Raw genomic sequence first — 23,916 nt, 5'->3', positions numbered from 1 at the left:
TAGCAATTACAACAACACTGAAGGTTTTGCTTGGCCCCTGGCACAAGCTGTACACTTACCTCAATCGTGAAGTGTTGAGAAAACTTCCACAAGCAGGTTCGAATGAAACAGAGAAATGGTACACAGGCTTGATTACGGTATCATTAGTTAACCACACAGTACCTAGGAAGGCATTAACAATTAATATCATGCACCACTAATTAGTACATTAAAATTACGGTAATTAAACCTCCCTTTTATTACGGCCCTTGACCTCTGGGTATGGTTCCTCTGTTGCAGTTGGTAAACATATAATATCATACGGCCTTGCCTCAATAATAGTCTAGGGGTGAATTGAAATGGAACTGTTTATTTAACAAAACAATATACTTAAGGTAAGGGTAACAAAGAACATACAAATAACATAAATGGAAAAAAGCAGGTAGCCAGAAATATTAATACACCAGTAATTATTCTTACAATATCGTTTTATAAATACAGATCATTTCTTTGCAACATAAATGAATAGATGGGTAAGCACATAATAGTAAAACCAGGAAATCGGCTTTGTAAACTAAGCAATAAACAAAATCCACCAACTTAGCTCAACACATGTCTCCACCCGCCAGCCTTACCCACGCGACTGATGTTCCACCTGCATGCACGGCATGGCGTCTACCACAAGACCAAACTAAAACCTACATGAAATCTCCTGATACTCTGCTATCAGAGAGTAGTACTTAAGAACATAATTATAATTAAACTATGTGTATTGTTGGGGTTTCACCCTCTCAACCCTTACTCTGGGGTGAGCAATAGTTATGCTCAAGGTCACTCACCGTAGCCCTGCGGGTCTTCACTCGATCCTCACGGCGCCACTGCACGCCAGGAGAGTCTCCCAGTCGATCTTAACGGCCTCTTATTAAGAAAGAGTGAGAACACGACTCGTACACTTGACTGTCGTGTGCCCTCCCCAACAATCGGGCTCTACGGTTAACCACAAGGTCGCCAACTGGTGTTTTAGGTGGCCAGTAACACCATCAGTGGACTGGTGGAATGAGTGGTAGCCTTGGCAAGGTCACACTCAAAAGATCAGGAATCAGGCAGGTACTTCTTGTTATCACTCAATGCTTACCAGTATAATATAGCCACAAGATCAATGGAGGGGATGATATAAACACATAGTTAGTTTCGTATTTTACTTAAAATGTATGAAAGATGTCACAAAGGCCAAACAACAACAAACAAGTCAACTGATCCCGACGCGGCCGGAAGTTCCCACGGATAGTATGCGATCACTATGGGGGCAACACTCCCCTCCTCATCAAGTGTCAAGAACAGCTGATTGCCTGGCTCCCGCGCGAAAGCTTTGCTTGTTTTCTAGATTCGCGCGCGCTGTTTCTTTAAATTCTCCAATATTACTATGAACTCGCACACACGATATTGGCTACAATAGCACGTATCACTTGGTTACACTGTACTCAGGCTCAAACAGTCTTTTCTACAATCAATGCTATAATGACTCACTGTAATGGCCTTACACTGTTATTCATCCAACAATATATTATGAAATATTAACACTGGAGTTTTCAGTACTTTCTCTCGATGGCGATAACGCAATAATTCACTGTACTCACAAACGACTTATCACTGCATAAACATAGCATATATAATGTAGATACATCAAACATCAATACATGGAAAATAAATGATTTCTGGGCACACAGCCTAACTTTCAAATACTGGCATAATATTATATATAATTTACCACTATATGTTCATATCAAAATCTATAGAAAGATATACACAACACAGTAAATTTATCACTTGTTCCTGGTGCCTGTACACACCAATAATCAACATGAATATTACAAGTACTCTTGATAGTACTGTCTAGCACACTGGTGCTTTACCGTGACATGGGTGAGACTTGCTCACGACATATAAAATCCTCAGGCTAGATAATATAGCCGAATAATATAGCTAACTAAAGGGGAATGGGGAGGGAACTAGAAACACCTACTTCACCCTATCCTCCGATGAGAGTCGAGATGTAGCTCCTGGTCCTCGTGTCGGGAACGCCCCCCACACTACACGTCGTCGTGTCCTACCAGAGCCTCTCGTCGTCCCACCGTTTAGCGCGTCGTCTCCGTGCCTCCTCACTGCAGGTCCGTCCTCCTTCTTGACTTCTTGAAGGTTGGAGACGGTCTCCTGGCCGTCGTCTTCTCCCAGCAACGGCTGTCGCCTACGTCTCGGCTACAGTCGTCCGGTTTCCCCAAATAGTCCTCTCTTCCTCAGCTACCCAGTGGCTCTGTCAGTCACTACGCTGTCACCAACTGGTGAATTGCCACAGACGTCAACATACGTCACTGCACGGCTTCACTGCTTCTTGCACAGCACCTGACTGGAGCACTTGTTGCTCAAATAACCGTCAATTCCCTCTTCTGGTTCAACACATGAACTAGGGAAGACTTCTCAGAGTACTGGCGGACTTCAGGTGACGAGTAAATCCACGGGAGCGGGAAACAACTGTCCAACTGACAGGACCAACCGTCGCACGTCTGACCTCTATGACGTGTCGTGTCTGACTGCTGGCGCCAGCCCGGCTCGCGGGCCGGACCCCCTTCCTTCGTGACGTCACTTTTGCCACGGGAGGTTTTCATTGGCTCCCGGTGCCACATTGCTGTCGGTGACCAATCCGGTGCCACTGACGTCACACGGTTTTGGCGGGAGATCAGGGAGGTAAGCGCCATCTTGGCTCCCTAAAGGGCCTAAACCACAGGCCAAAATATTACTATTTCACAAATTTCTCGGCCCTCCGAGAACACTTCACTCTCTCCCATATATCAAATTGTAGCCTGCAACGTAGAGAACGCTTGGGAAAAGTAGACATGACTCTTACTGCAGGCGTGGGAGAATTATAAGGGGGGAACTCCGTCACAGTATATAACACTGCTAAGGTGTAAAAGAATTTAAGTACAATCAATAACAGGAATAATTTCAATGGTGAAACATTGACGCTAGCTTGAATACATGGCCTGCCACTGGAGCAATTCCAAATATGGTCATCCCCCCAGTGAGCCGCCACCGACTCCCCCCACAGGAATGGACTTGCAAATAGCCTAACACAATATTCAATACAGGCACACTACAGCATGCTACAAATAAATCAAACATAATTATACTGGAACACAACTGGATACCATGTTACTGTATATTTACTTAACGGGGAAAAGAAATAATGGACATACATATTTATCACGATGAATGTTAAAATCAAACACAGATTCGTAACAGCAACCTTGTGCAGACGGTGGCGCATTGGAAACGAGTTTACATCATGCTCGTTTTTCTTCATGGAGAGTTCTATCCTCTCGTTCAGCGTTGGTAGCATTTCTTCACCAGAATGGGGTGGGGGGATGGTTTTGGTGGCCTATCTTTCTGTGTGCCTGACCTGGTCAATGGCAGACATAGAACACTTGTAAACCATATATAGGGCGTGTCTATAGGCCATTGCTCCTCGCACCTCTCTGAAGGGGCCAAGTTCTGTCTCGTGGTTCCCGGTAGGCCTATAACTCCTTGTACATTGATGCCCAAAGCTCATACATCCGTATCAGCCGGATAGCTCCGGGGAGCCGAAGGAGCTCTCCCTAGAAACACATACATTTCACCTACAGTAGTATCTTTATAATGCTGTAATCACGAAAAATCTGATAATTCCCCACCTTCAATGAGATCAGCGGCGTATTTGATAGTTTCCTGAACAATATGTGCCATGAATGGCTCATCAAAATATACGGTAAAGAAGTCAATTTCACTCATTTTGTCACCATTACCATGGAAAAAGCCTGTAATCCCAACATCTTTATCGTCAATGGTAGGAGTTTCTGGCACAAAATCTGCACCATCACTCCACACAAATACATCTGCTGACTTCCGAGAGGCAACAGTGGCACCACAGCGAGGAATCCGTGGACCAGGAGCTGAAGCCTGTATAGCAACAGTAAGGGTGGGAACAGACGATAAGGGAAAATTACTTGAAGATGAGGGGTTTTGTTCCTCATTGTCTCCATGTGGTGCCATGCGGCGGCGCTTGGCTGGGCAAGACGCTGCTGATGGGACAAAACATCGCTTGGCAACTCAATGCATCCCAGTGGCACTAGCAACAGTCATGGTAAAACTATTCTCAGATTCTAAATTACTAAAACCAGAAAATGATTCACCTTCTTGAGATTATCTTGAGATGATTTGGGGGCTTTTTAGTGTCCCCGCAGCCCGGTCCTCGACCAGGCCTCCACCCCCCAGGAAGCAGCCCGTGACAGCTGGCTAACACCCAGGTACCTATTTTACTGCTAGGTAACAGGGGCATAGGGTGAAAGAAACTCTGCCCATTGTTTCTCGCCGGCGCCCGGGATCGAACCCGGGACCACAGGATCACAAGTCCAATGTGCTGTCCGCTCGGCCGAACCTTCCTCAGACTCATCGCCCAAAACATCATCATCTTGCAAAGTAACACATGGATTATGTGGTTGTGGACGAAGTGGTGTTGAGTGTGGGAAAGGAGGCAGAGGTGAGAGGCTAGGCCAGACCGTTGTGGCACCCACATGTTCACTCTCACTGTCAGTCGTATCCTCATCTAAGGGCTGTGTGTAGTCTTCCTCGATGTCTGAGTCGTCAATATCAGATTCCTCACCCTCCTGGAACAATTCCTGATGAATTTCATCCACAGTTAAAGATTGGATTGCGCGCTGTGCTGAGCGAGGTCGGCTGCTAGTGCATGGTGCACTTGCCATGGTGTCTATCGTGAAACTAAGGCCTCCATACAATTGTGGCCTATGCTGGATTTTGTCCAAAATGGTGTCTGTTTACTATCGTCCCTGGCTAAAGTATGGGTGCCCCCTTTACACCCCAGGACATTTAAATCGTGTGCAGAACCCTCAATCGCCTATGTATGATGTGCACAATTCCGTGACAGTTACTCCTATCACCTATGTAAGTACTACGCAGCCCAAGGGTTAAACCACTGACAGTTTTGGCCTCCACCACCTTCTCATTTAGCTTGTTCCAACCGTCTACCACTCTGTTTGCAAAAGAAAAGTTTCTAATGATTTTTCAGCATAGAGGGAGTGTTGATAAATCTTTAGACGTTGATGTTGATTGAGTTCTCTCTCAATGTGCCTATTGCACCTCTGCTTTTCAGTGGGGCTATTTTGCAGATCCTGCCATGCTGTCTCATGTGATGTTATTTCTGTGTGCAGATCTGAAACCAGTCCTCCTAGTACAGTAATTTCCACATGTAAATCATTATGCATTTCTTCTGCCTACACTCCAGGAAATACAGATTTAATTTTTTTAAGTGGTCCCAATAGCTTCAAAGGCTTCTTTTTTTTTTTAATTCCAACTGCCAAAACAACCAGACTCTGAATGGTGATTGTGGTGAGCCATATAAACAAGCACATGAACCCCAGTGCACTCCAGCACAATCAAAAGAATGCCCCAAGCCAAACAGAGAAATCAAAGTCATAATTAGCCCGAGGTGAGGCCCTGCATCCTGATGGCCTGGGCTCTCAGGGCCGAACTCCAAACACATGAGAACACTGTTCTGACTGCACAAGGGAAGCATTAGCGGGCACCCAATGAAGAAAACCCAGTGGGCATGCACCCCAAAATACAATGAAAGCCAAACACACACAAGAAGCCACGATAAAACATGCACCTGAAGTTAACACTAAAATAAAAAAACTATGTTGTTATTTTAGATTCACCTACTTGGAACACAAAGTTCCAAGTAGCACAGGCTATGGTGAGCCCATAGTAGACTTTAGAAAACAATATACTGTACAAGCAAATGCCCCCCCCCCCCCCCCCTGCAGCACAAAGTCCAAAGATGGTTAGCAATTTGCTTGAAATAGTGGGGTGTGCCCATGACTGGTAGACCAAAGGACTATAAATAAAACAGGCCAGCAAGACATAAGCAACAGAACTGGCCAGTCAGGAGAGTGGTTGTGGGCTGGGGCATCTAGCAGTGCTGATTGATAATGACAAGTTTCGAGTTGATGAATCCCTTGTTCTGTGTGAATCACTTTCCAAGTTGTCTGGCAGTTTCAAGGCGTTGTTTTATGTGAACCCTCCAGTTGTCTGTAAAGCTCTGCTGACTTTCTGAATGCTTTTGCCAGTGGGATGGCAAGTTGTCACTTACCCTACACTTCTGTGAGGGGCCGAAGTTCTGGCTCTGGTCTCTGGTAGGCCAAACACAACTTCTACAATGAATGTGACTTTTAGTATGGAGAATGCTTCAGGGAACCAGTCAGGAATTTCTCCAGAAAGAAAAATATTCACATCTTAATTTAGTAAATGCTTACCAGAATCTGACGTTTTGTTAGATCTTTCAAGTCTTCCTCGAGTGCGGCAAGTTCGCTAGGAGTTGTTGCTTGAGTAATTCTGCAATCTTCCAATGAATCTTTTTCCAAATGATTTCCTGATGACTTCAACATATCTTGTATTTCAACAAGCATATAGAGCATCTTATGTTGGACACGTTGTATTTTCTTAATTTGGTCTGAAATACATGTAGACAGAAATAATATAAGTATCATTCTAGTTTATAGGATAATTAATTCATTATAAATCTTAGAGCTAATTAAGATAAAACACTGACCAAAATAATACAGCAACAATAAAATAATAAATAATGCAGCAACAATAGATTGTGTTTTCCTAATTCTTAAGCTTCACGACTACAAAAAATGTCATAAATTTATTTAAAAATTATGTACAGCACATAAATTTTTACAAAAATTGTAGAATGCACAGACGACATCCCCCCTCCCCCTTCCACACTGCTAAATTTACTTTGAAACTTAAGAAGTAAATATTACTTTCATAAGGGTCATTCCATGTGAATTCACCAAAGGCCTCCCACTCGACCCTTTCTAAATCTAATGAAATTTTATAATAAAGTAGCCCTAGACCCCAAATGAAATTGTGCAAAATATTAGAGCTCAATCTGCTTTGGTTCTTAAATAATAGGTCCATGTTCAATGGGCTCTCATCCCGTTAAAGAGTACATATCGTAAAAAGAGCCAACTTTGACCTTTTATCAAATCACGTCTAGTGCCCAGAGAGGTGTGAAATTTGGCATACCAGGACAACTTTTGGTACGGAATAGAGCAGTGTAATAAAAAAACCAGCGTTGAATGTAATGAAACGCCATTTTCTGGGTGAGACCTGGAGGCTCCCCGGAGCTTTACCAGGCTGATATGCTAATGTCAGACTTTGGCATTAGTCATGTGTATGGAGTTCTAGGGCCTACTAGGGACCACGGCCAGAACCTGGCTCCCTCAGAGAGGCAAGGGAAGCAATGGCCTATAGAAACCCCCGTGTGGTAGGAAGCATTCTATATCTGCCATCGACCGGGTCAAGCATCCAGAAAGGTAAGCATTCCAAAACAAACCCCTATTCTGGTGAAAATTGCTACCTAAAGCCGAACTAGTGGATAGAACTCTTCAACATAAAACAAGGAAACTAGTATGACGTCATATGTCACCGCGCCGCTGTCTGCGCAGCTCCCCCCTCCCCGGGAGCAGGAAGGGGGAGCCCCAAACCTCTCACGCCGACTATCCACCCATCAGTTCTGAGGCTGGATGTCAAAACATGCGGTAAACCGCCGACCGGAGGGAGGGTTGCCAGGGAGCCTCCGGGTCTCACCCAGAAAATGGCGTTTCATTACATTCAACGCTGGTTTTCTGGGGGGAGCCTCATCGGCTCCCCGGAGCTAACTACCCACAGAGGAAAGTCAAAGGGACAGAACCGGGAGGTGGACACCACGCACCCCCCACGGAAGCAAGACAACCGGCAGCAAATGCCAACCCAAGGCGCCACAGCCCCGAAAAGTCCCAGGAACAACACGAGAACAACGAGCAGCAAGACCCCCGCACAAACACCAAAAATCCATGCCCGAAAGACCGCAAGGCCACGTCACCCAGACGGCAGCGAGAGCAGCGAAGCCACGAATGCCACAGGCATGAGGGAAGAACACAGGCAGCTTAGCCACAAGAACACGGCTGACCACCCGGAACACCATCACCCACGAACCGGGAAGAACAGAACCGGATCAACGCAAAACCCGCTCCGGACCCAAACGCCATGGCACGCAAACCACAGCGGAGGGCCACCACTGAACACAAAACCCGACACACCCCCGGCCCGACCAACGAAGCACCAACAAACCCTGGACCCCTCCAGAACGCAGCAGCCCCACCCCACGCCAGAAAAGATGGAGACTGCTGCCACCAAACAACCAAAACGCTAAAACCGAAGGAGCAAGAAAACTCAGCGACTCGACCCCCAGAGGCAAAGGCCAAAAGGAAAGAGCCGACGAAAAAACACACCGGAACCAAAGGGGCACTGCCAACCGAGGAGAAGACAGAGCACGCTGACCAGAGACCAGGATGGTGCAAGTGGCGCATGAACAGGCCGGAGATGAAATGACGCACAAGACAGCTTGCTAACGGAGCAGAAGCAACACCTAGACCGAAAGCAAGCTGAAGCGGCCCCGCCAGCGCCACACGAAAAGAGGCGACAGTATGTGGCAAGACGACGGCCCCCAACCCCCACCAGAAAACCAAGCCGAGAGTAAACCAAGCTAAAAAGAGTAACCACCTAAGAAGGGACATAAAAAGGAAGGACCGCCAAAATACCCCATACTGCCGCCAAGAGAAGCACGCAGGTGGGACACCTACCACGAAGCCACCAGACCACCAACCGGAGGTGAGACCGCGAGGCAGAACATAAGCAGCCCCGACAAGGCCACTCCGAGCAAAGGAAAAGGCGGAGCCGCGGGAAGATCTCGGGCGCGACCACCGAAACCCAGGCGGCACAAGGAGATGGAACGTCTGCCAAACAGAAAAACTTCCCAAAGCATGCAAGCCCGCCAGGAGGTCAGAAACGACGGGTCCGATGCGAGACATCGCAAGACCCGCAAAAAAAAAACAACCGGCAGGGCAAGCTAGGAAACCAAAGAAGGCGGAAGGGTCGCTGCCAGAACAGTACCCGAACCAAGGGGTACGAACAATTGCAATAGACCGAGACAAAGAAGCACATCACAGGACACAGGCTGAAAAACGCCCAAGAACACACGCAGAACACCCCTGCTGCAGAGGAGGCAGGAAGAAAGAGCAGAAGCACAAAAATCCCAGGAAAACAACCAGGGGTGGACAATCAGGCAGGGACAGAAAACCCCCACGCAATCCCCAGGCACAAAGCAGCAGGAAAGTGCTACACCACAACCGGACACAGGAACAAGGACACGCCACCGTGAAACACGGTACCAATGCACACGTGCAGCAGCAGCAACAGGCACCACCGCAACATACAACATGTAAATAGCAACTCCCTTCTGCAAAGGCAGAGAAACGGAGCAGGCAGACCCCAGACAGGGCCAACAGAGACACGACAAAACCCAGCAGGCCCAGAAACCTGCACCAGGCGACCGACGGCGGAGAAACCCCGCTCGATACCTGCTGGATGGGGTACTGGGAGCTCTAGTACACCCCAAGCCCAGCCCAAGGCCAGGCTAGACTGGCCAGAGGATGGCCCACCAGGCAGCTGCTAGGAGCGACCCGTCGGCCCACATACCCCCACAACCAGGATGGGCCGGAACTGCTATACAAAAACAGGCTAGTGTGCCCTGGAAGTCCACGGACGAACCAGCAAGAAGGCTTATGCTCGCAAGTAGGTCGTGTAACAAGCACAGACCTCTGATGGTAATACAGTGTTCCCCAATTGTGCCAATAGCACCACTGCACTCCACTGGTACTATCCCACAAGTTCTACCAGATAGGCGGGCCCCAAGAGCCAGAGCTCAAACCCTGCAAGCACAGCCAGGAGCCTTACCAGGTGAGCACAGAACCAACCCTACAACCCCCACACCTCACAACATGAAAAAGGTGGGTCCCCTGAATGACTCCAGCATGGGTTGGACATGCATATGAGGGGGACAGGAAGGGTTGAAAAAGGGACAGTTACTGGTGTGCGAACGGTCTCAGTCGTACAAAAATATACCTAAATAAAGACAGGTATATAAACAACACCGCATCCAGCGCCCGGCCAAAAGACGCCAGACCGCAGAAACTCACCTGGCGAATGGTGGCACGAACTTGACACAACTCAACCGTGCCCAGAAGAACCTGGGAGCACCGCCAGGTGAAGACGCCAGAGCCGGACTCTGCCGGACCTGCAGGAGAGCAGGGAGAGGCGAAGGAGGCGGTCCACACCCATGACACAGGGAAAACCGCGGCGTCCTCCCCACAACTGGGAACTAGGACACCCTAGGACACCCTTCACGGAGCGAAGGGGCACATACCGCAGCCAGGGAGAAGAACGAGAGGCGAAGCACCGTAGCAAAAAGGGCGCAAAACACCAGCACTGAAACACCGCCCAGACCAAAACAAACTCCACAGCGCATGCGCATAACACGCAGGGCGAACCGCACAACCCTCTCTGCGGGAAGGCGCCAACCAGGACTACTGCACTAGAAAAGTAGCCAAAAGAGGAAGCAGGAACAATAAAACCTGCCAAAGAAGCAAAGAGCCCAAAAAGGAACCCAACCGGGCGACAAGTAGCCCAACCGGCTCACAGGTAGCCCAACCGGCCCACAAGTAGCACAAAACGGCGACAAGGACGAGGAGCCGACAGACGTTCCAATAATACGGGAAGTAGCGAAAAACCTTCCCGAACCCACGAGAACACAGAAGCCAACACTAGTCCCGAAGGCACACAAAGGCGCAGGCGCACCCGAGATCAGAAGTCACGTAGAACCCCATCGAACGGGGAAACATGACGAAAACACCGTCCCCAAAAAAGGGTGGGAGGAAACATCCACCCACAGGACGGAACCAACCGACTCAAAGGCCAAGGAACCGAGCCCGGGGAGGGGCCGACGCCCAACAGCACGTACGGCGAGTGGGGAGGAAAGACCCCACTCCGCGTAACCACAAGCCCCGCCTAGAGGGGGATAAAAACCCCCACGGGGTCCAACGGGGCCAAGGCCCCCCAAGTCAGCCCCTCCCCAGCCCCGGGAACCTACACGACAGGCCCCGGGGCCGAGCTGTTCCCCCAAAGCCCCGGCCGTACCAGAAAACCGGGGCAGTCGTGAAAACACTAAGGAAGGGAGCCCACTGGCAGACTCATACAACACGACTGGAGGAACAGGCTCAAATGCCCCCGTCACTACCCCGGAAGGGGAATTCCCTGAGACTGCCCGAGTCTCAACACCATCAAAAACCCTGTCCCGAACCTACAGACGGTAAGGAACCAGATGCAGGCAGGGTGATCCAGGGGAAAGACAAGGGGGCGTGGATGGAACCGAAGCAACCAACACCCCCAAGTCCCAAAACGAACTACAACGGGGCAACCCCGGGGGTCCCGGGGAGGAAACCACGAGAACGTTGCCACCACCAAGGCTCAAGTGCAACGCCCCTGCTGCCCGCACCCGCTTTGTCAGCACAACTGGGTAACCGAGCCACAACGAGCAACCAAACTCGCAGGACTCCGGGTCGAAGGTGTCACCGATCCCACAGGCAGCAGACGGAGGCAAAACAGAGAGTCACCCAGAGACAAAGGGTGAGAGCAACCCTCAAACTCGCTGGAAGCGAGGGGGGGACTCCGGGGTCACATCCATCGGACCAGCGCGCCCCCAGGGGTTTCCCAGGGTCCCGAGCGTTTACTATAAGAGGACTCGCGCTCAGGTAATCCCAGGCAGGGTACTGCTAACCAGCACCCAAAGCTACCAAACAACTTTCTAAGAGCTGAACCCCCGGGACGTGTACACTCACGGGGACCTAGCAGGGGGTACCACCAGAAAATACTCAAAACACAAGGGACACAAGGGGCAAGAACGAAGGCAGACCCCCCCACCAGGTAGATAAACAAAAAGAAAAAGAAAACCCCGCAAGAGGACAGCGTACCCAAGCAGAACAGAGCCGGCCGTTATGATTGGTAAAGACAAGCTGCACAGTACCCTGCGCCCCACCAGTGCAAAAACTGCCCCTTACTCTAAGGCGAACAAGGGAGGCAGTACACCGAGCACACAAAGAGCGGCCGAAAACCAAGCAGTAAACGGCCAAGCAGGGGCAGGACCCAAGGAACTTGTGGAAGGCGGCCCCAAGGGCAGTACTTACAGGGCACCTAGGGAAGGGAACACTAGACGCATGCAGCCCGAGTACTGGAGAATCACTCCCGGCTCATGCACCACCTAGAAAACAGACACCACACTCTAGGTACAGTGCTGAAACAACCACTGGAGCAGGAGCACATAACCAGTGCCTATAGCATCAGCCGAAGAACTGATGGGTGGATAGCCGGCGTAGGAGGTCTGGGGCTCCCCCTTGCCCCTCCCAGGGAGGGGAGAGCTGCGCAGACAGCGGCGCAGTGACGTATGACGTCATACTAGTTTCCTTGTTTTCTGTTGAAGAGTTCTATCCACTAGTTCGGCTTTAGGTAGCAATTTTCACCAGAATAGGGGTTTGTTTTGGAATGCTTACCTTTCTGGATGCTTGACCCGGTCGATGGCAGACATAGAATGCTTCCTACCACACCGGGGTTTCTATAAGCCATTGCTCCCCTTGCCTCTCTGAGGGGGCCAGGTTCTGGCCGTGGTCCCCGGTAGGCCCTAGAACTCCATACACATGACTGATGCCAAAGTCTGACATTAGCATATCAGCCGGTAAAGCTCCGGGGAGCCGACGGAGCTCCCCCCAGAAAAGTAGTTTGGGTAGCCATTCAGCTACCAATCCATGCTAAAATCACTGCCAAATTTTGTCGTGAGAAATTTGGTCCCCAATTTGGAGACCACTTACTCATCAGCAAAAGGTCTAAACGACATGATCTTTTGCAACGGTGTATAACAAGCACAATATTATACAGTGATGCAATAGCAACTCTGCTGTATCCATATGTCCAGAGGTGGCTCTCTTGAAAGTTGGCCAAAAAAATTTTTGTGCAAAACTAGCCAACTTTCAAGGCAAAATATCTCAATATGCATCATTCCCAATTTGGTTTTGAATGACACCGTTGGATAGAGAAGATTTTTCTGTACAAGAGTAACTTTTATTTAGGTTGGGATCTGAATTCCTAGTTCAGCCAGAGGACTCTGAAAATGACATACCTTGGTATGATATAAAAAAAATCATATTATGATTCTCCATCTTCTTTGTGCACTGATCATGACTGCTAGCAAATTGATATCCAAACTGATTGGAAAAATTTTACGCTTAATTGGGTAGAACATTTTTGGGTGGGATTCAGAATTATTATTAAACAATCAGTGCTATTTTAGGCTCATGTTCTATATTTATCTTTACATCTTTGTAGTATCGTGTCAGCAGGTCAAACATTGTTGTTTACTTATGTGTGTATTTACTTGCAATAAATACACAAATAAATAAAAAGCAATATTAATATTAATGTATTACAGGTCTCACTTGAAATTACTGTATTCATTTGGTTAAATAATTTGATTTGAATTCGATTACAGATACGTTATGAATCAGGATTCTATTGGTTTATTGCCGTGTGCTATTGCTAGCCATGAGCGTGGCTCTTCTGAGTGTCACTTAACAACCTACACTCCCAACAAAGGCTTGAAGTTTCTAAAACAGTATAGTGCAGAAGATCAAAAACTGATAGCAAAGCAAAGTGAACTGAACTGGGATGGAGAATCTCAAGTATGTCTCCATCATGAAGCTTTGCTGTTGACGAAATTTGAATTTTTGCAAAAAACTTGCTGTAATTCCTTCAAGAAGAAATGTCGTGTAAAGCAAAAAGATTTGCGACCAATCACAGTAGCTACTGCAGAGAAAATGTCAGATATGCTAAAAGTCAGCATTAAGCCTGGCCAAAAGTTGTGCACATTATGCAGAAAGGAATTCGTCAGTAAGTAGGTGAGTGAGTCCAGCTCTACTAAATCTGATGGCTCTGCTGATAATATGGAAATCTGTGAAAGTGTAAACACAAATTTATCAGTATTAGGCATCTCACCTATTAAATATGAACGAGTTAGTGCAAGGGATAAGTATGGTTATGCAAAGCGTAAGATTAGCCAAGCACAGGAAATAATTGCCGAGCAGATTGCTGCAATTGGAAATAATGATTGCCAAAACCTGTTGGTACCAAAACTTGGTTGGTTTGTGCACTGTTGGCTACTCTAGCCAACAGTGCAGAAATTGCCAAGACTTCAATAAACTCATTGAAGAAATGAAGCTAAAATTCCATGTGGCAAAGCGCCAAGAAAAAACACAAACCCTAACCCTCGTGCCACAAAGCTGGTCTATCAAAAAGACAATGGAGCAATTCAAAGTTTCAGATTACATGGTTCGCTAAGCTAGGAAGCTGAAAGAACAACAGGGAATACTAGCAATTCCTAAGAAAATGCAGGGCAAGTCAGTTCCTGAGGAAGTGAAGAAAATGGTAGTACTGTACAGTTTTTTAAGGGTGAAGAATTTAGTTGAATGTGTCCTGGAAAGAATGGAAAAAAATGTCATGATCAGTGCACAAAGAAGATGGAGAATCATAATTTCATTTTTTCGATATCGCACCAAGGTATGTCATTTTCAGAGTCCTCTGGCTGAACTAGGAATTCAGATCCCAACTTAAATAAAAGTTACTCTTGTACAGAAAAATCTGCTCTATCCAACGGTGTCATTCAAAACCAAATTGAGAATGATGTATATTGTGATATTTTGCCTTGAAAGTTGGCTAGTTTTGCACATAAATTTTTTTTGGTCAACTTTCAAGTGGGCCACCTATGGACATATGGATACAACAGAGTTGCTATTGCGTCACTGCATAATATTGTGCTTGTTATACATCACTGCAAAAGATCATGGCATTTAAACCTTTTACTGATGAGTAAGTGGTCTCCAAATTTCTCGCAACAAAATTTGGCAGTGATTTTAGCATGGATGAATGGTCACCCATACTGCTTTTTCAATTACAGTACGTTATTCTACACCAAAAGTTGTCCTGGTATGTCAAATTTCACACTCCTACAGGCAATAGAAATGATTTAACAAAGGGTCAAGTTGGTCATTTTTGTAGTACTTACACATTAACGGGAAGAGAGCCCATTGGATATGGACCTGTTATTTAAGAACCAAAGCAGATTGAGCTCTAATATTTTGCAAAGTGTCATTTGGAGTCTAGGGCTATCTTACTACAAAATTTCATGGCATTTGAAGGTGGTCAAGTGGGAGCCATAGGTGACTTTTTGGTGATTTGAGACGAAATAACCCATAATCCTACCTTCTATTGTCATGTTCTCCACAATGGGTGTCGCTCTGCTACTCAATCTCTTGCGTTTCCTCTCAAATGACGATAGGCGTTCGCCAGATAAACGTTTAACGACCGAAGATTTTGTATTAGTTGGCTTATCAATTAGTTTTCTGCAGTGCTCTGGTGGATGAGATGCCCTTGAATTGTGAGAGACCGACTTCTCTCTCTTATCACGGCTTCTTTTGAATGGACGATTTTCTGTTTTACAAACAGGAGTACTGAAGGTTTCTGATAATGGCCTGTTTAGTTGTCTAGATCCATTAGCTTTGTCAGATAACTTAGCACGTTTACCACTTGAATCCTTCCTACTTGGGGTTGCACATCCAGTAGAACTGGTAGACTCTCTGTCATGTGAACGCTTTACCCCCGGAGTCACCGGCATTGGTACTACAACTGCCTTCTGCCTCTCTGTTGAAGAAAAAAAAATTCTTTAAAATACATTTACTATCAAGTGTAACCATGCTTAACAATCAATTAAAAACACCAGCATTGAATGTAATGAAACGCCATTTTCTGGGTGAGTCCCAGAGGCTCCCCGGAGCTATCCAGGCTGAATGGATATGTATAACTTTCTGGCATCAAAGTGCTAGGAGTTCTTGCCTACCGGGGACCACGAGCCAGAACCTGGCCCCCTCAGAGAGGCACGAGGAGCAATGGCCTATAGAAACCCCCTTGTGATTGGGAGCATTCTATGTCTACCATCGACCAGGACAGGCACCCAGAAAGGTAGGCGCCCCAAAACAAACCCCTATTCTGGTGAAATTATTGCTACCGAAAGCCGAACGAGTGGACAGAACTCCCCAAACAAAATTATCAAACTAGCATGACATCATCACGTCGCCACGCCACCGTCTGGGATATCCCCCCTTCCCCAAGAGGGGGAAGGGGGAGCCCCAGACCCTCCACGCCGGCGATCCAACTGGCAGTTCTTAGGCTGGATGTCAAAATACGCGAAAAACGCCACCGACCAGAGGGAGGGAGGGAGGGATGCCGGGGAGCCTTCGGGACTCACCCAGAAAATGGCGTTTCATTACATTCAACGCTGGTTTTCTGGGGGGAGCCCCATCGGCTCCCCGAAGCTACCTCACCAAAGATAAGTAAAACAGGGAAGGAACCGGGAGGCGGATACCACACGTCCTAACTGAACAACCAAAACCAGAGACAAAACAAAGACCAAAACGAGAAGAAAAAGACCACCCAGGCCAACGACCAGGACGGCCCCAAAACACAAGAGCAGGCCAGAGGGGAACAACGCCTAGGACAGCAAGTGGAATGGAGCAGAAGGAACCGCAACACTGAACGCAAGCAGGAGCGGCTCTGTCAGCACCACCCAACATGAGGTGACAGGACAATCCCAGACGATGGACCCAGAACAACCCCGAAGGGAAGACAAGCCAACCCTATCAAAGACCGAAGGTCCCTTCGCAGTGATAGGAAAACCAAACACCGCCCCCGAGACGAAACACGCAGATGGGAGACCAATAACAAACCCACCTGTGCCGACACAAACGACGAGAAACGAACACCACGATCGAAAGCGCAAAACGCGAACCTAAAAAACAGCGACCCCGCAACCCAAAGGAGCAACATAACTAGCTCCAGCAGGGAAGAATGATACACGCATCCCCGAGGCATCCAAGAGGAGAACTATCAAGGACGAGAACCACAGGAAAGCAAACACACCCGGTCCGGAAAAGGAACAAAGAAAAACCGAAACCAGGACCGGAACCCAGCAAACCCGGTTCCAAGAAAAGGAACCAGGAAGACAGGAGCGACAGACCGAAAAGTCCACCCCCCCCCCCCAACAGACAGGGCAACTCGAAGCCTGCAGAAAACCACACAGAAATCGCAGGAACTCGGTACCAAAACGGAACACCGTAGAAGTCCAATAGCAGGACGTGAAACATGGACAGAGGCCCACCGGAGCACCAAACAGGATAATCAAGAAGCACTGACCCAGATACACAAAAAAGTGTAGCATGGGGGAGGAAAAACGGAAATAAGTAAGGAAAGCCACGAATACAGCCCAAGGAGCCGGCCGGGAAGTAATGCACACGACCAACCACAAAATGTGTAGAGGAGCGCATACATACTTGAGGGACCTTACAGACAGCAGGGTGCAGTCAGGCACCGAAGATAGGCAAGGAAAGTGTCCAGACAGGGAAAAGACCCAGGGGTCGACAACTAAAACAAAAGCACCAAAATGCGGGGCAGAGCCCCATAGGACAACAAAGAACAAAAGATGGACAAAAAAGGCACTAAAGACACATGCAAGGTGACCAAACATTCCAGTCAGGAGCCATCGACGCAATCCCGCCAAGCAGGGAAGAGTAAACAAGCATGGAACAGTGAACAAGGGTGGCGGAGTGAGTAGAGTATCCCAAGAAGATACTCGCTCCAAACGCATGAGCCTAACTAGAGAAGCAAAGCTCTCCAAAGTACCAACGATGGAACTCAAACCGTTCCGTACGTCCAAGGAAAAGTCCTGCCAACCTGTGGAGAACTGTGAGGCAGCGCCCAAGCATATAACCAGCAGAGTAGCGAATAATATCTAGACTACCTGCAAGTGTGGTCTAGAACAGACATGCGAGACACTGCACCGACACTCAGAGCGCCCAACCCGCACCATTGCCCGCCAAAATATCACCCGCAACTACTGAATACGCAACAAAAGATAAGTAGTTCCTTAGTGTTTGTGTTTATTGACCAATCTCCACGAAACAATAGAAGCTGGGATAGTGGCACACGCTACTCTTGCGGCACATTGTGGGCATGAAACAATGGGCATGAAAGGGATAAGCGCAGAATCAGGAAAGACCGGAGGAATGACCTGCACTGTAATAGGCCCGGTGATGCGCGGAACCAATTACCACGTAACATGGTGGTGGGGCCCCACGATTGGGGCAAGGGCGGGTTGGACATTTATGTGAGTGGGAATGGATGGTAAGAAACAGTAGCTGCCTCGCACGGGCCAATAGGCCCTCCGCAGGTCTACTGTACTTATGTCCGTATGTTTGTACGCACAAGGGGACACAGGAGGTAGTGAGCACCCAAAGGAGCCACAGACACTAAAAAGAACCTGATTAATGTCAGAGGGGAAAGGAAGCGAAAAGCACCAAAAAACCATTTGGAGGAGGGAGACGCCACCCACAGAAGCAAACGTGAAGACAGAGCCCAGAAGGCTCAGGAAACTGCACAACTGTCAACTGACAGGAGAAGCGGGACCCAAGAGCCAGAGCTCAACCCCCGCAAGCACAACTAGGCAAGCACCCCACCAAAAGTGAGAACCAGCACTAAGCCGACAGAAGCGCCAGACTAGACAACCTCACCTGCAGAGCACACACACGACCGTGCCACAACACAGGCGAGCCAAGTAACATACCAGGAGCAGCGCTAATGGTGTGCCCAAAAGCCATGCATACTCGAGGCAGTAGGCATAGTATGTACCGTTACCTGAATAAAATGCGAAGTCGAAGGAGAAATACGGCCAGAGGCGCGCGCCCTGCAGAAGACGAAGCAGTACAGAGGGTGAGGCGGCGCCACGCCAAACCTTCCCACACCAAGAAGCAGAGGAAGAACAAAGTGACACCCCAGATATAAATCCAGAACACCCTCAGCATCCAGAGGGCCACGACTGGAGGGAGAAACGAGCAAGAAGCCGTAGAAAACCACGAGAAACGACGCAAACACACAAGCATACCGCCCGTAAACAAAACGCACACCGCGGCCCTAGCACACGAGGTACGAAACACACCACCCATCCACCGGGAGGCGTGGCTCGTACACCAGGCAGACACACAAATCGTACACACAACGTACAGACATCGTACAAACATGAGGAAGGCGTGCGGAACGAAGACATAGAACGCCGAAACTGGAAGCAGAGACAACGAAAACAAAACAAGGCGAAAACGAAGCAAAAGAAAACAGATGATGGAAGGGAACCAACAGGGCCGACAAAAGACACGAGGGAAACCACATCGAAAGTCAACAGACGTTCCAATAATATTGGAAGGTATGAAGAGACTCGCGAACCAACGAAAACCACGACAAGCACCCCTGACCAAGGAACATGCAGGGACAATGATACGAAGCGGTTTAGGCACTATGTACTAGGTCAATATAGAAATCCATCAATGTTTGTTTCACACCTTGGATGGATATACCTTACCTGAACACTTCTTTTTTTTTTTTTTTTGTGAACAGCATCGCGACATAAGAGCGAAAAGGGTAAGGAAAAGGGGATGAGACACACCCCCAGGAACGACAGGACCAACGAACCCGAAGGAACACGGAACCGAACCCAGGGAGGGGTATACCCGAAAACAACAGGAACACAGAGGGAAGGAACAACCCCACTGAAGAACTGCCAGCCCCACACCAAAGGTACAAAGACCCAAGAGGGGCAAACGGGGCCGAGGCCCCCCAGGCAACCCCTCCCTAACCCTGGGAACCACTACGGCATGACCCAGGGCCGAGACGCACCCCCAAACCCCCAGCTTAACAAGGAAAAGCCGGGGCAGCCATGCAAACACTAATGAAGGGAGCCCACTGGTCAGACCCATACGGCACGGCTGGAGGAACCGACTCAAATGCCTCCGCCGCAACCCCGGAAGAGGAAAACCCCCGAGACCGCCCGAGTCTCAACCCAACCAGACCCCGCCCCAACCCCGAAACCCGCCTATGGTTCGGAGCAGGAAGCAAGGGAGGAAGCGAGTAGAACAGAAGGGGAAGAACAAGAAGCGGAAGGAGCCAGAGTCGAAGCGACCCCCACCCCCAAGTCCAGACCGAAAGCACCAAAATGGGGCAGCCTCGGGGCATCCGGGGCCGCAAACAACCAAGAGCGTTGCAGCAACATACACCCAGCAAGCAACGCCGCAGCCGCCTGCACCCGATTATCAAGACCAGTGGCCTGGGTGAAGGAGAGCGCGTAACGACAACAATCATCGGACGACTCCGGGTCACAAGAACAAGGACCCAACAGGCAGCATGGCGGAGGCACAACTGGTGAGTGTCACCCTGAGACAAGGGGACAGATCAACCGTCAAACTCGCAGGTCGCGAGGGGGACTCTGGGGACACACCTAGAGGACCAAGGAGCCCCCATGGGGTTTCCCAGGGCCATTAGCCTTTGGTACACACTAAGGAAAGCCCAGGCCGGGGACCGCGAACTGGCGCCCAAATCTACCAACAAACTGCTAAAGCTGAACCCCCGGGACGTGTTCACTCACGGGGGCCAAGCGGGGAGTACCGCCAACAGAAGAATTCAAAAGAAAATCACCTAGAACAGGAAAGGGGGACCATAGTAAAGGCAGACCCCCACCAGGCAAAAACAAAAACAAAAGAAAAACCCCGCAAGAGGCCAAAATACCCAGGAGGAACAGAGCCGGCTGCTGTTAATGGTGAAAACTAGCTGTGCAGTACCCCGCGCCCCTACCAGTGACGAAAACTACCACCTACCCAGAGACAAACCAGGGCAACAAAACCCCCAGCCAACTCCAAGGGCGGCCCAGTACCGAGCAGTAAAGGACACAGCGGAGGTAGAACTCACGGCGACTTGTAGAAGGTGGCCCCATACCCCAAGGGCAGTACAGTACTTACAGGACACCTAGGGAAGATAGCCCTAGGCACATGCAGCTCGAGTACCGTGGAATCTTACTCCTGGCTCTTACTCTTACGATGGCAGACATAGAATGCTCCCAATCACAAGGGGGTTTCTATAGGCCATTGCTCCTCGTGCCTCTCTGATGGGGCCAGGTTCTGGCTCGTGGTCCCCGGTAGGCAAGAACTCCTAGCACTTTGACTGATGCCAGAAAGTTATACATATCCATTCAGCCTGGATAGCTCCAGGGAGCTGACGGGGCTCCCCCCAGAAAAAAACTTTAAATTAATTCCAACTATATCTGGGCACAGGGAGACTTGTTCAGATATGCAAATGTACCTTTCTGCCCCCAACAAAATATTAATTTTATGTCCAGAAATACATCACAATACTGTATCAGCTCGCTAATCTTGACTATATGGGAAGGACCCCAGCCGGATTATCACGTTTTTCCGGATTAACATACTTTTTCACCTTGGAGTCCAAAAAGAAACATTTCCAACAATTTTTATACCACAATCATGATTTGAAATGACACACAATAATTAGTGTGTGGGGCTGGGTTGGTGGTTAGCTGCCTAGCTGGTAAGTGGGCAGGGAAAGTGGGTGGGGCAGGCAGGTGGGTGGGTGGGTAGGTAGGTAGGAATAGGTGGGTTCAGGCAAGTAGGTTTTGTATGGGTGGATGGCGGACAGATGGGTGAACAGCTTTGAGCAGGCAAGTGGGTGGGTGGGTGGGTGAGCAGGCATGTGGGTGAACAAGTGGGTGGGTGGGCTATCAGGCAGGTGGGTGGGAGGGCTATCAAGCAGGTAGGTGGGTGGGCTATCAGGCAGGTGGGTGGGTGAGCAAGCAGGCAGGTGGGTGGGTGGGCAGGGAAGTGGGTGAACAGGTGGGTGAGCAGGGAAGTGGGTGAACAGGTGGGTGAGCAGGGAAGTGGATGAACAGGTGGGTGAGCAGGGAAGTGGGTGAACAGGGAAGTGGGTGAGCAGGTGGGTGGGTAAGGAGGCAGGTGGGCAAGCAGGCAGGTGGGTGAACAGGTGGGTGGGTGATTTGGCAGGTCTATGCAGGCAGGTGGGTGGGTGGGTTGGCAGGTGGGTAGGTGGGCATGCAGGCAGGTGGGTGAACAGGTGGGTGGGTGGGCGAGCAGGCAGATGGGTGAACAGGTGGGTGAGTGAGCGAGCAGGTAGGCGGGTGGACGAGCAGGCGGGTGGACGAGCAGGCGGGTGGACGAGCAGGCGGGTGGACGAGCAGGCGGGTGGACGAGCAGGCAGGTGGACGAGCAGGCAGGTGGGTGAGCAGGCAGGTGGGTGAGCAGGAAGGTGGGTGAGCAGGAAGGTGGGTGAGCAGGCAGGTGGGTGAGCAGGCAGGTGGGTGAGCATACAGGCAGGTGGGTAGGTGGGCATGCAGGCGGGTAGGTGGGTGAGTGGGCAGGTGGATGAGCAGGCAGGTGGGTGGGCATGCAGGCAGGTGGGCATGCAGGCAGGTGGGCATGCAGGCAGGTGGGTAGGTTGGCATACAGGCAGGTGGGTAGGTTGGCATACAGGCAGGTGGGTAGGTGGGCATGCAGGCAGGTGGGTAGGTGGGCATGCAGGCAGGTGGGTAGGTGGGCATGCAGGCAGGTGGGTAGGTGGGCATGCAGGCAGGTGGGTAGGTGGGCATGCAGGCAGGTGGGTAGGTGGGCATGCAGGCAGGTAGGTAGGTAGGTGGGTGTGCAGGCAGGTGGGTGGGTGAGCAAAACTGTAAAGAGACAGATCACACGTCTGTGATCTTCCTGGTCTCCCCCTCCCCCCACATCACGCTAGCCTTCTCAACTCCCTTCCACGTGTGTCAACATGTGGGTGTTGACACACTGTACGATGACTAACATATGCGCCTTAAGTTCTGTTGAATCCCATTTATTTTCTTGTAAATATTTAAATGAATAAATAGCAAACCAAATACTGCACTGTTCAAATATTATACTGTAGTGTGTTATTTAATATTCGTAATTAGCTCTCCATGGCTTAATAAGAAAACAATATAATTCTTACAACACCTCCAATGCCACCTTCCTTCGGTAGGCTTAACCCTTAAGCTGCTAAGGGGTCCTGTGGAGATTTACACCCCTGTACGTAAGAAAAAAAAATTATAAAAAATTATTTTGTCTTCTAAAAATGTTAATTTGTGTTCCCTGAGCACGGGAAAATTAAAAAAAATCGTAGGTGACATATTTTGGGCGCAATAGACCGAGGAAGTCTGGCAAAAAGTGGGCGTTGACAGATCGGTCAACAGAGCTGGTCAGTGTCACCCGAACTGACAGGTGAGAGTTGCCACAAAGATATTATCACCTAATTATTTCAATGTGATTGATTTTTTCTTAGTTTTCTTGCAGTAATATTATTCAATAGTGTGTATTGTGATATATTTATATAATAAAAGAGGTGAATCATCGCTATACTCAAAAGTATGGTGTGCATATTAGTGATTCAATTATTATGTTCATAAAACAATAAACAAATAGTTTTGCTGTTATTGCACTATATACACAGGTTATATATATGTATCTGCATGTTTTGTTCACCATAACGAACCACTAAGTTTGTATTATGAGTCGAAAAGCAACAAGGAGTGACCGCCACACACCAGCCAGCCACTCGTTGCTACTCACTCCCTTAACAACGCCTCACTCGACCACTTTCTCCTCCCACCATCCTGTTTTATACTTTATTCACAATATACAGACGTTATATATAAGTATCTACAAGTTTTGTTCAACACAACTGTACAACTTAGCTGATATAGTTAGTTCAGGCACTAAGAGTCGTCGCTATACACAGTCAGCTGGCGGCTCCCTAACTCATTCAAGGTTACACGCACTAAATTTTCTCCCCCAACTGTTTGCAGTGTTATTACACTATATACACACATTATATATAAGAATCTACATGTTGTATGCACCATAACTGTACACCTAAGCTTGTAGAGTGCCCAAAGAGCATAGTGGCCACCCTCTACACAGCCAGACAAAT

At 48.8% G+C, this 23,916-nt stretch overlaps 1 protein-coding gene across 5 annotated transcripts in view; it reads right to left on the bottom strand.

The window, feature by feature from the left end:
* The window catches only part of LOC123767961 (uncharacterized), a 301,614-nt gene that overhangs the window by 137,969 nt on the left and 139,729 nt on the right, over positions 1-23,916 (bottom strand). For 4 of the 5 annotated variants that reach the window (XM_069306507.1, XM_069306506.1, XM_069306508.1 and 1 more), the window contains 2 exons: positions 15,280-15,717; positions 6,342-6,538 (listed from right to left, as the gene is read on the bottom strand). In XM_069306507.1, the coding sequence (XP_069162608.1) occupies positions 6,342-6,538; positions 15,280-15,717 (635 nt within the window). Of the gene's footprint in view, positions 1-59; positions 163-6,341; positions 6,539-15,279; positions 15,718-23,916 lie in introns of all 5 variants that reach the window. The other variant, XR_011223182.1, reaches the window with a different exon arrangement.

Source organism: Procambarus clarkii, chromosome 58, assembly GCF_040958095.1.
Source record: "Procambarus clarkii isolate CNS0578487 chromosome 58, FALCON_Pclarkii_2.0, whole genome shotgun sequence".
Classification (NCBI taxonomy): Eukaryota; Metazoa; Arthropoda; class Malacostraca; order Decapoda; family Cambaridae; genus Procambarus; species Procambarus clarkii.
The sequence above is the reverse complement of the archived record's forward strand: the minus strand, read 5'-3'. Positions and strand labels throughout refer to the sequence as shown.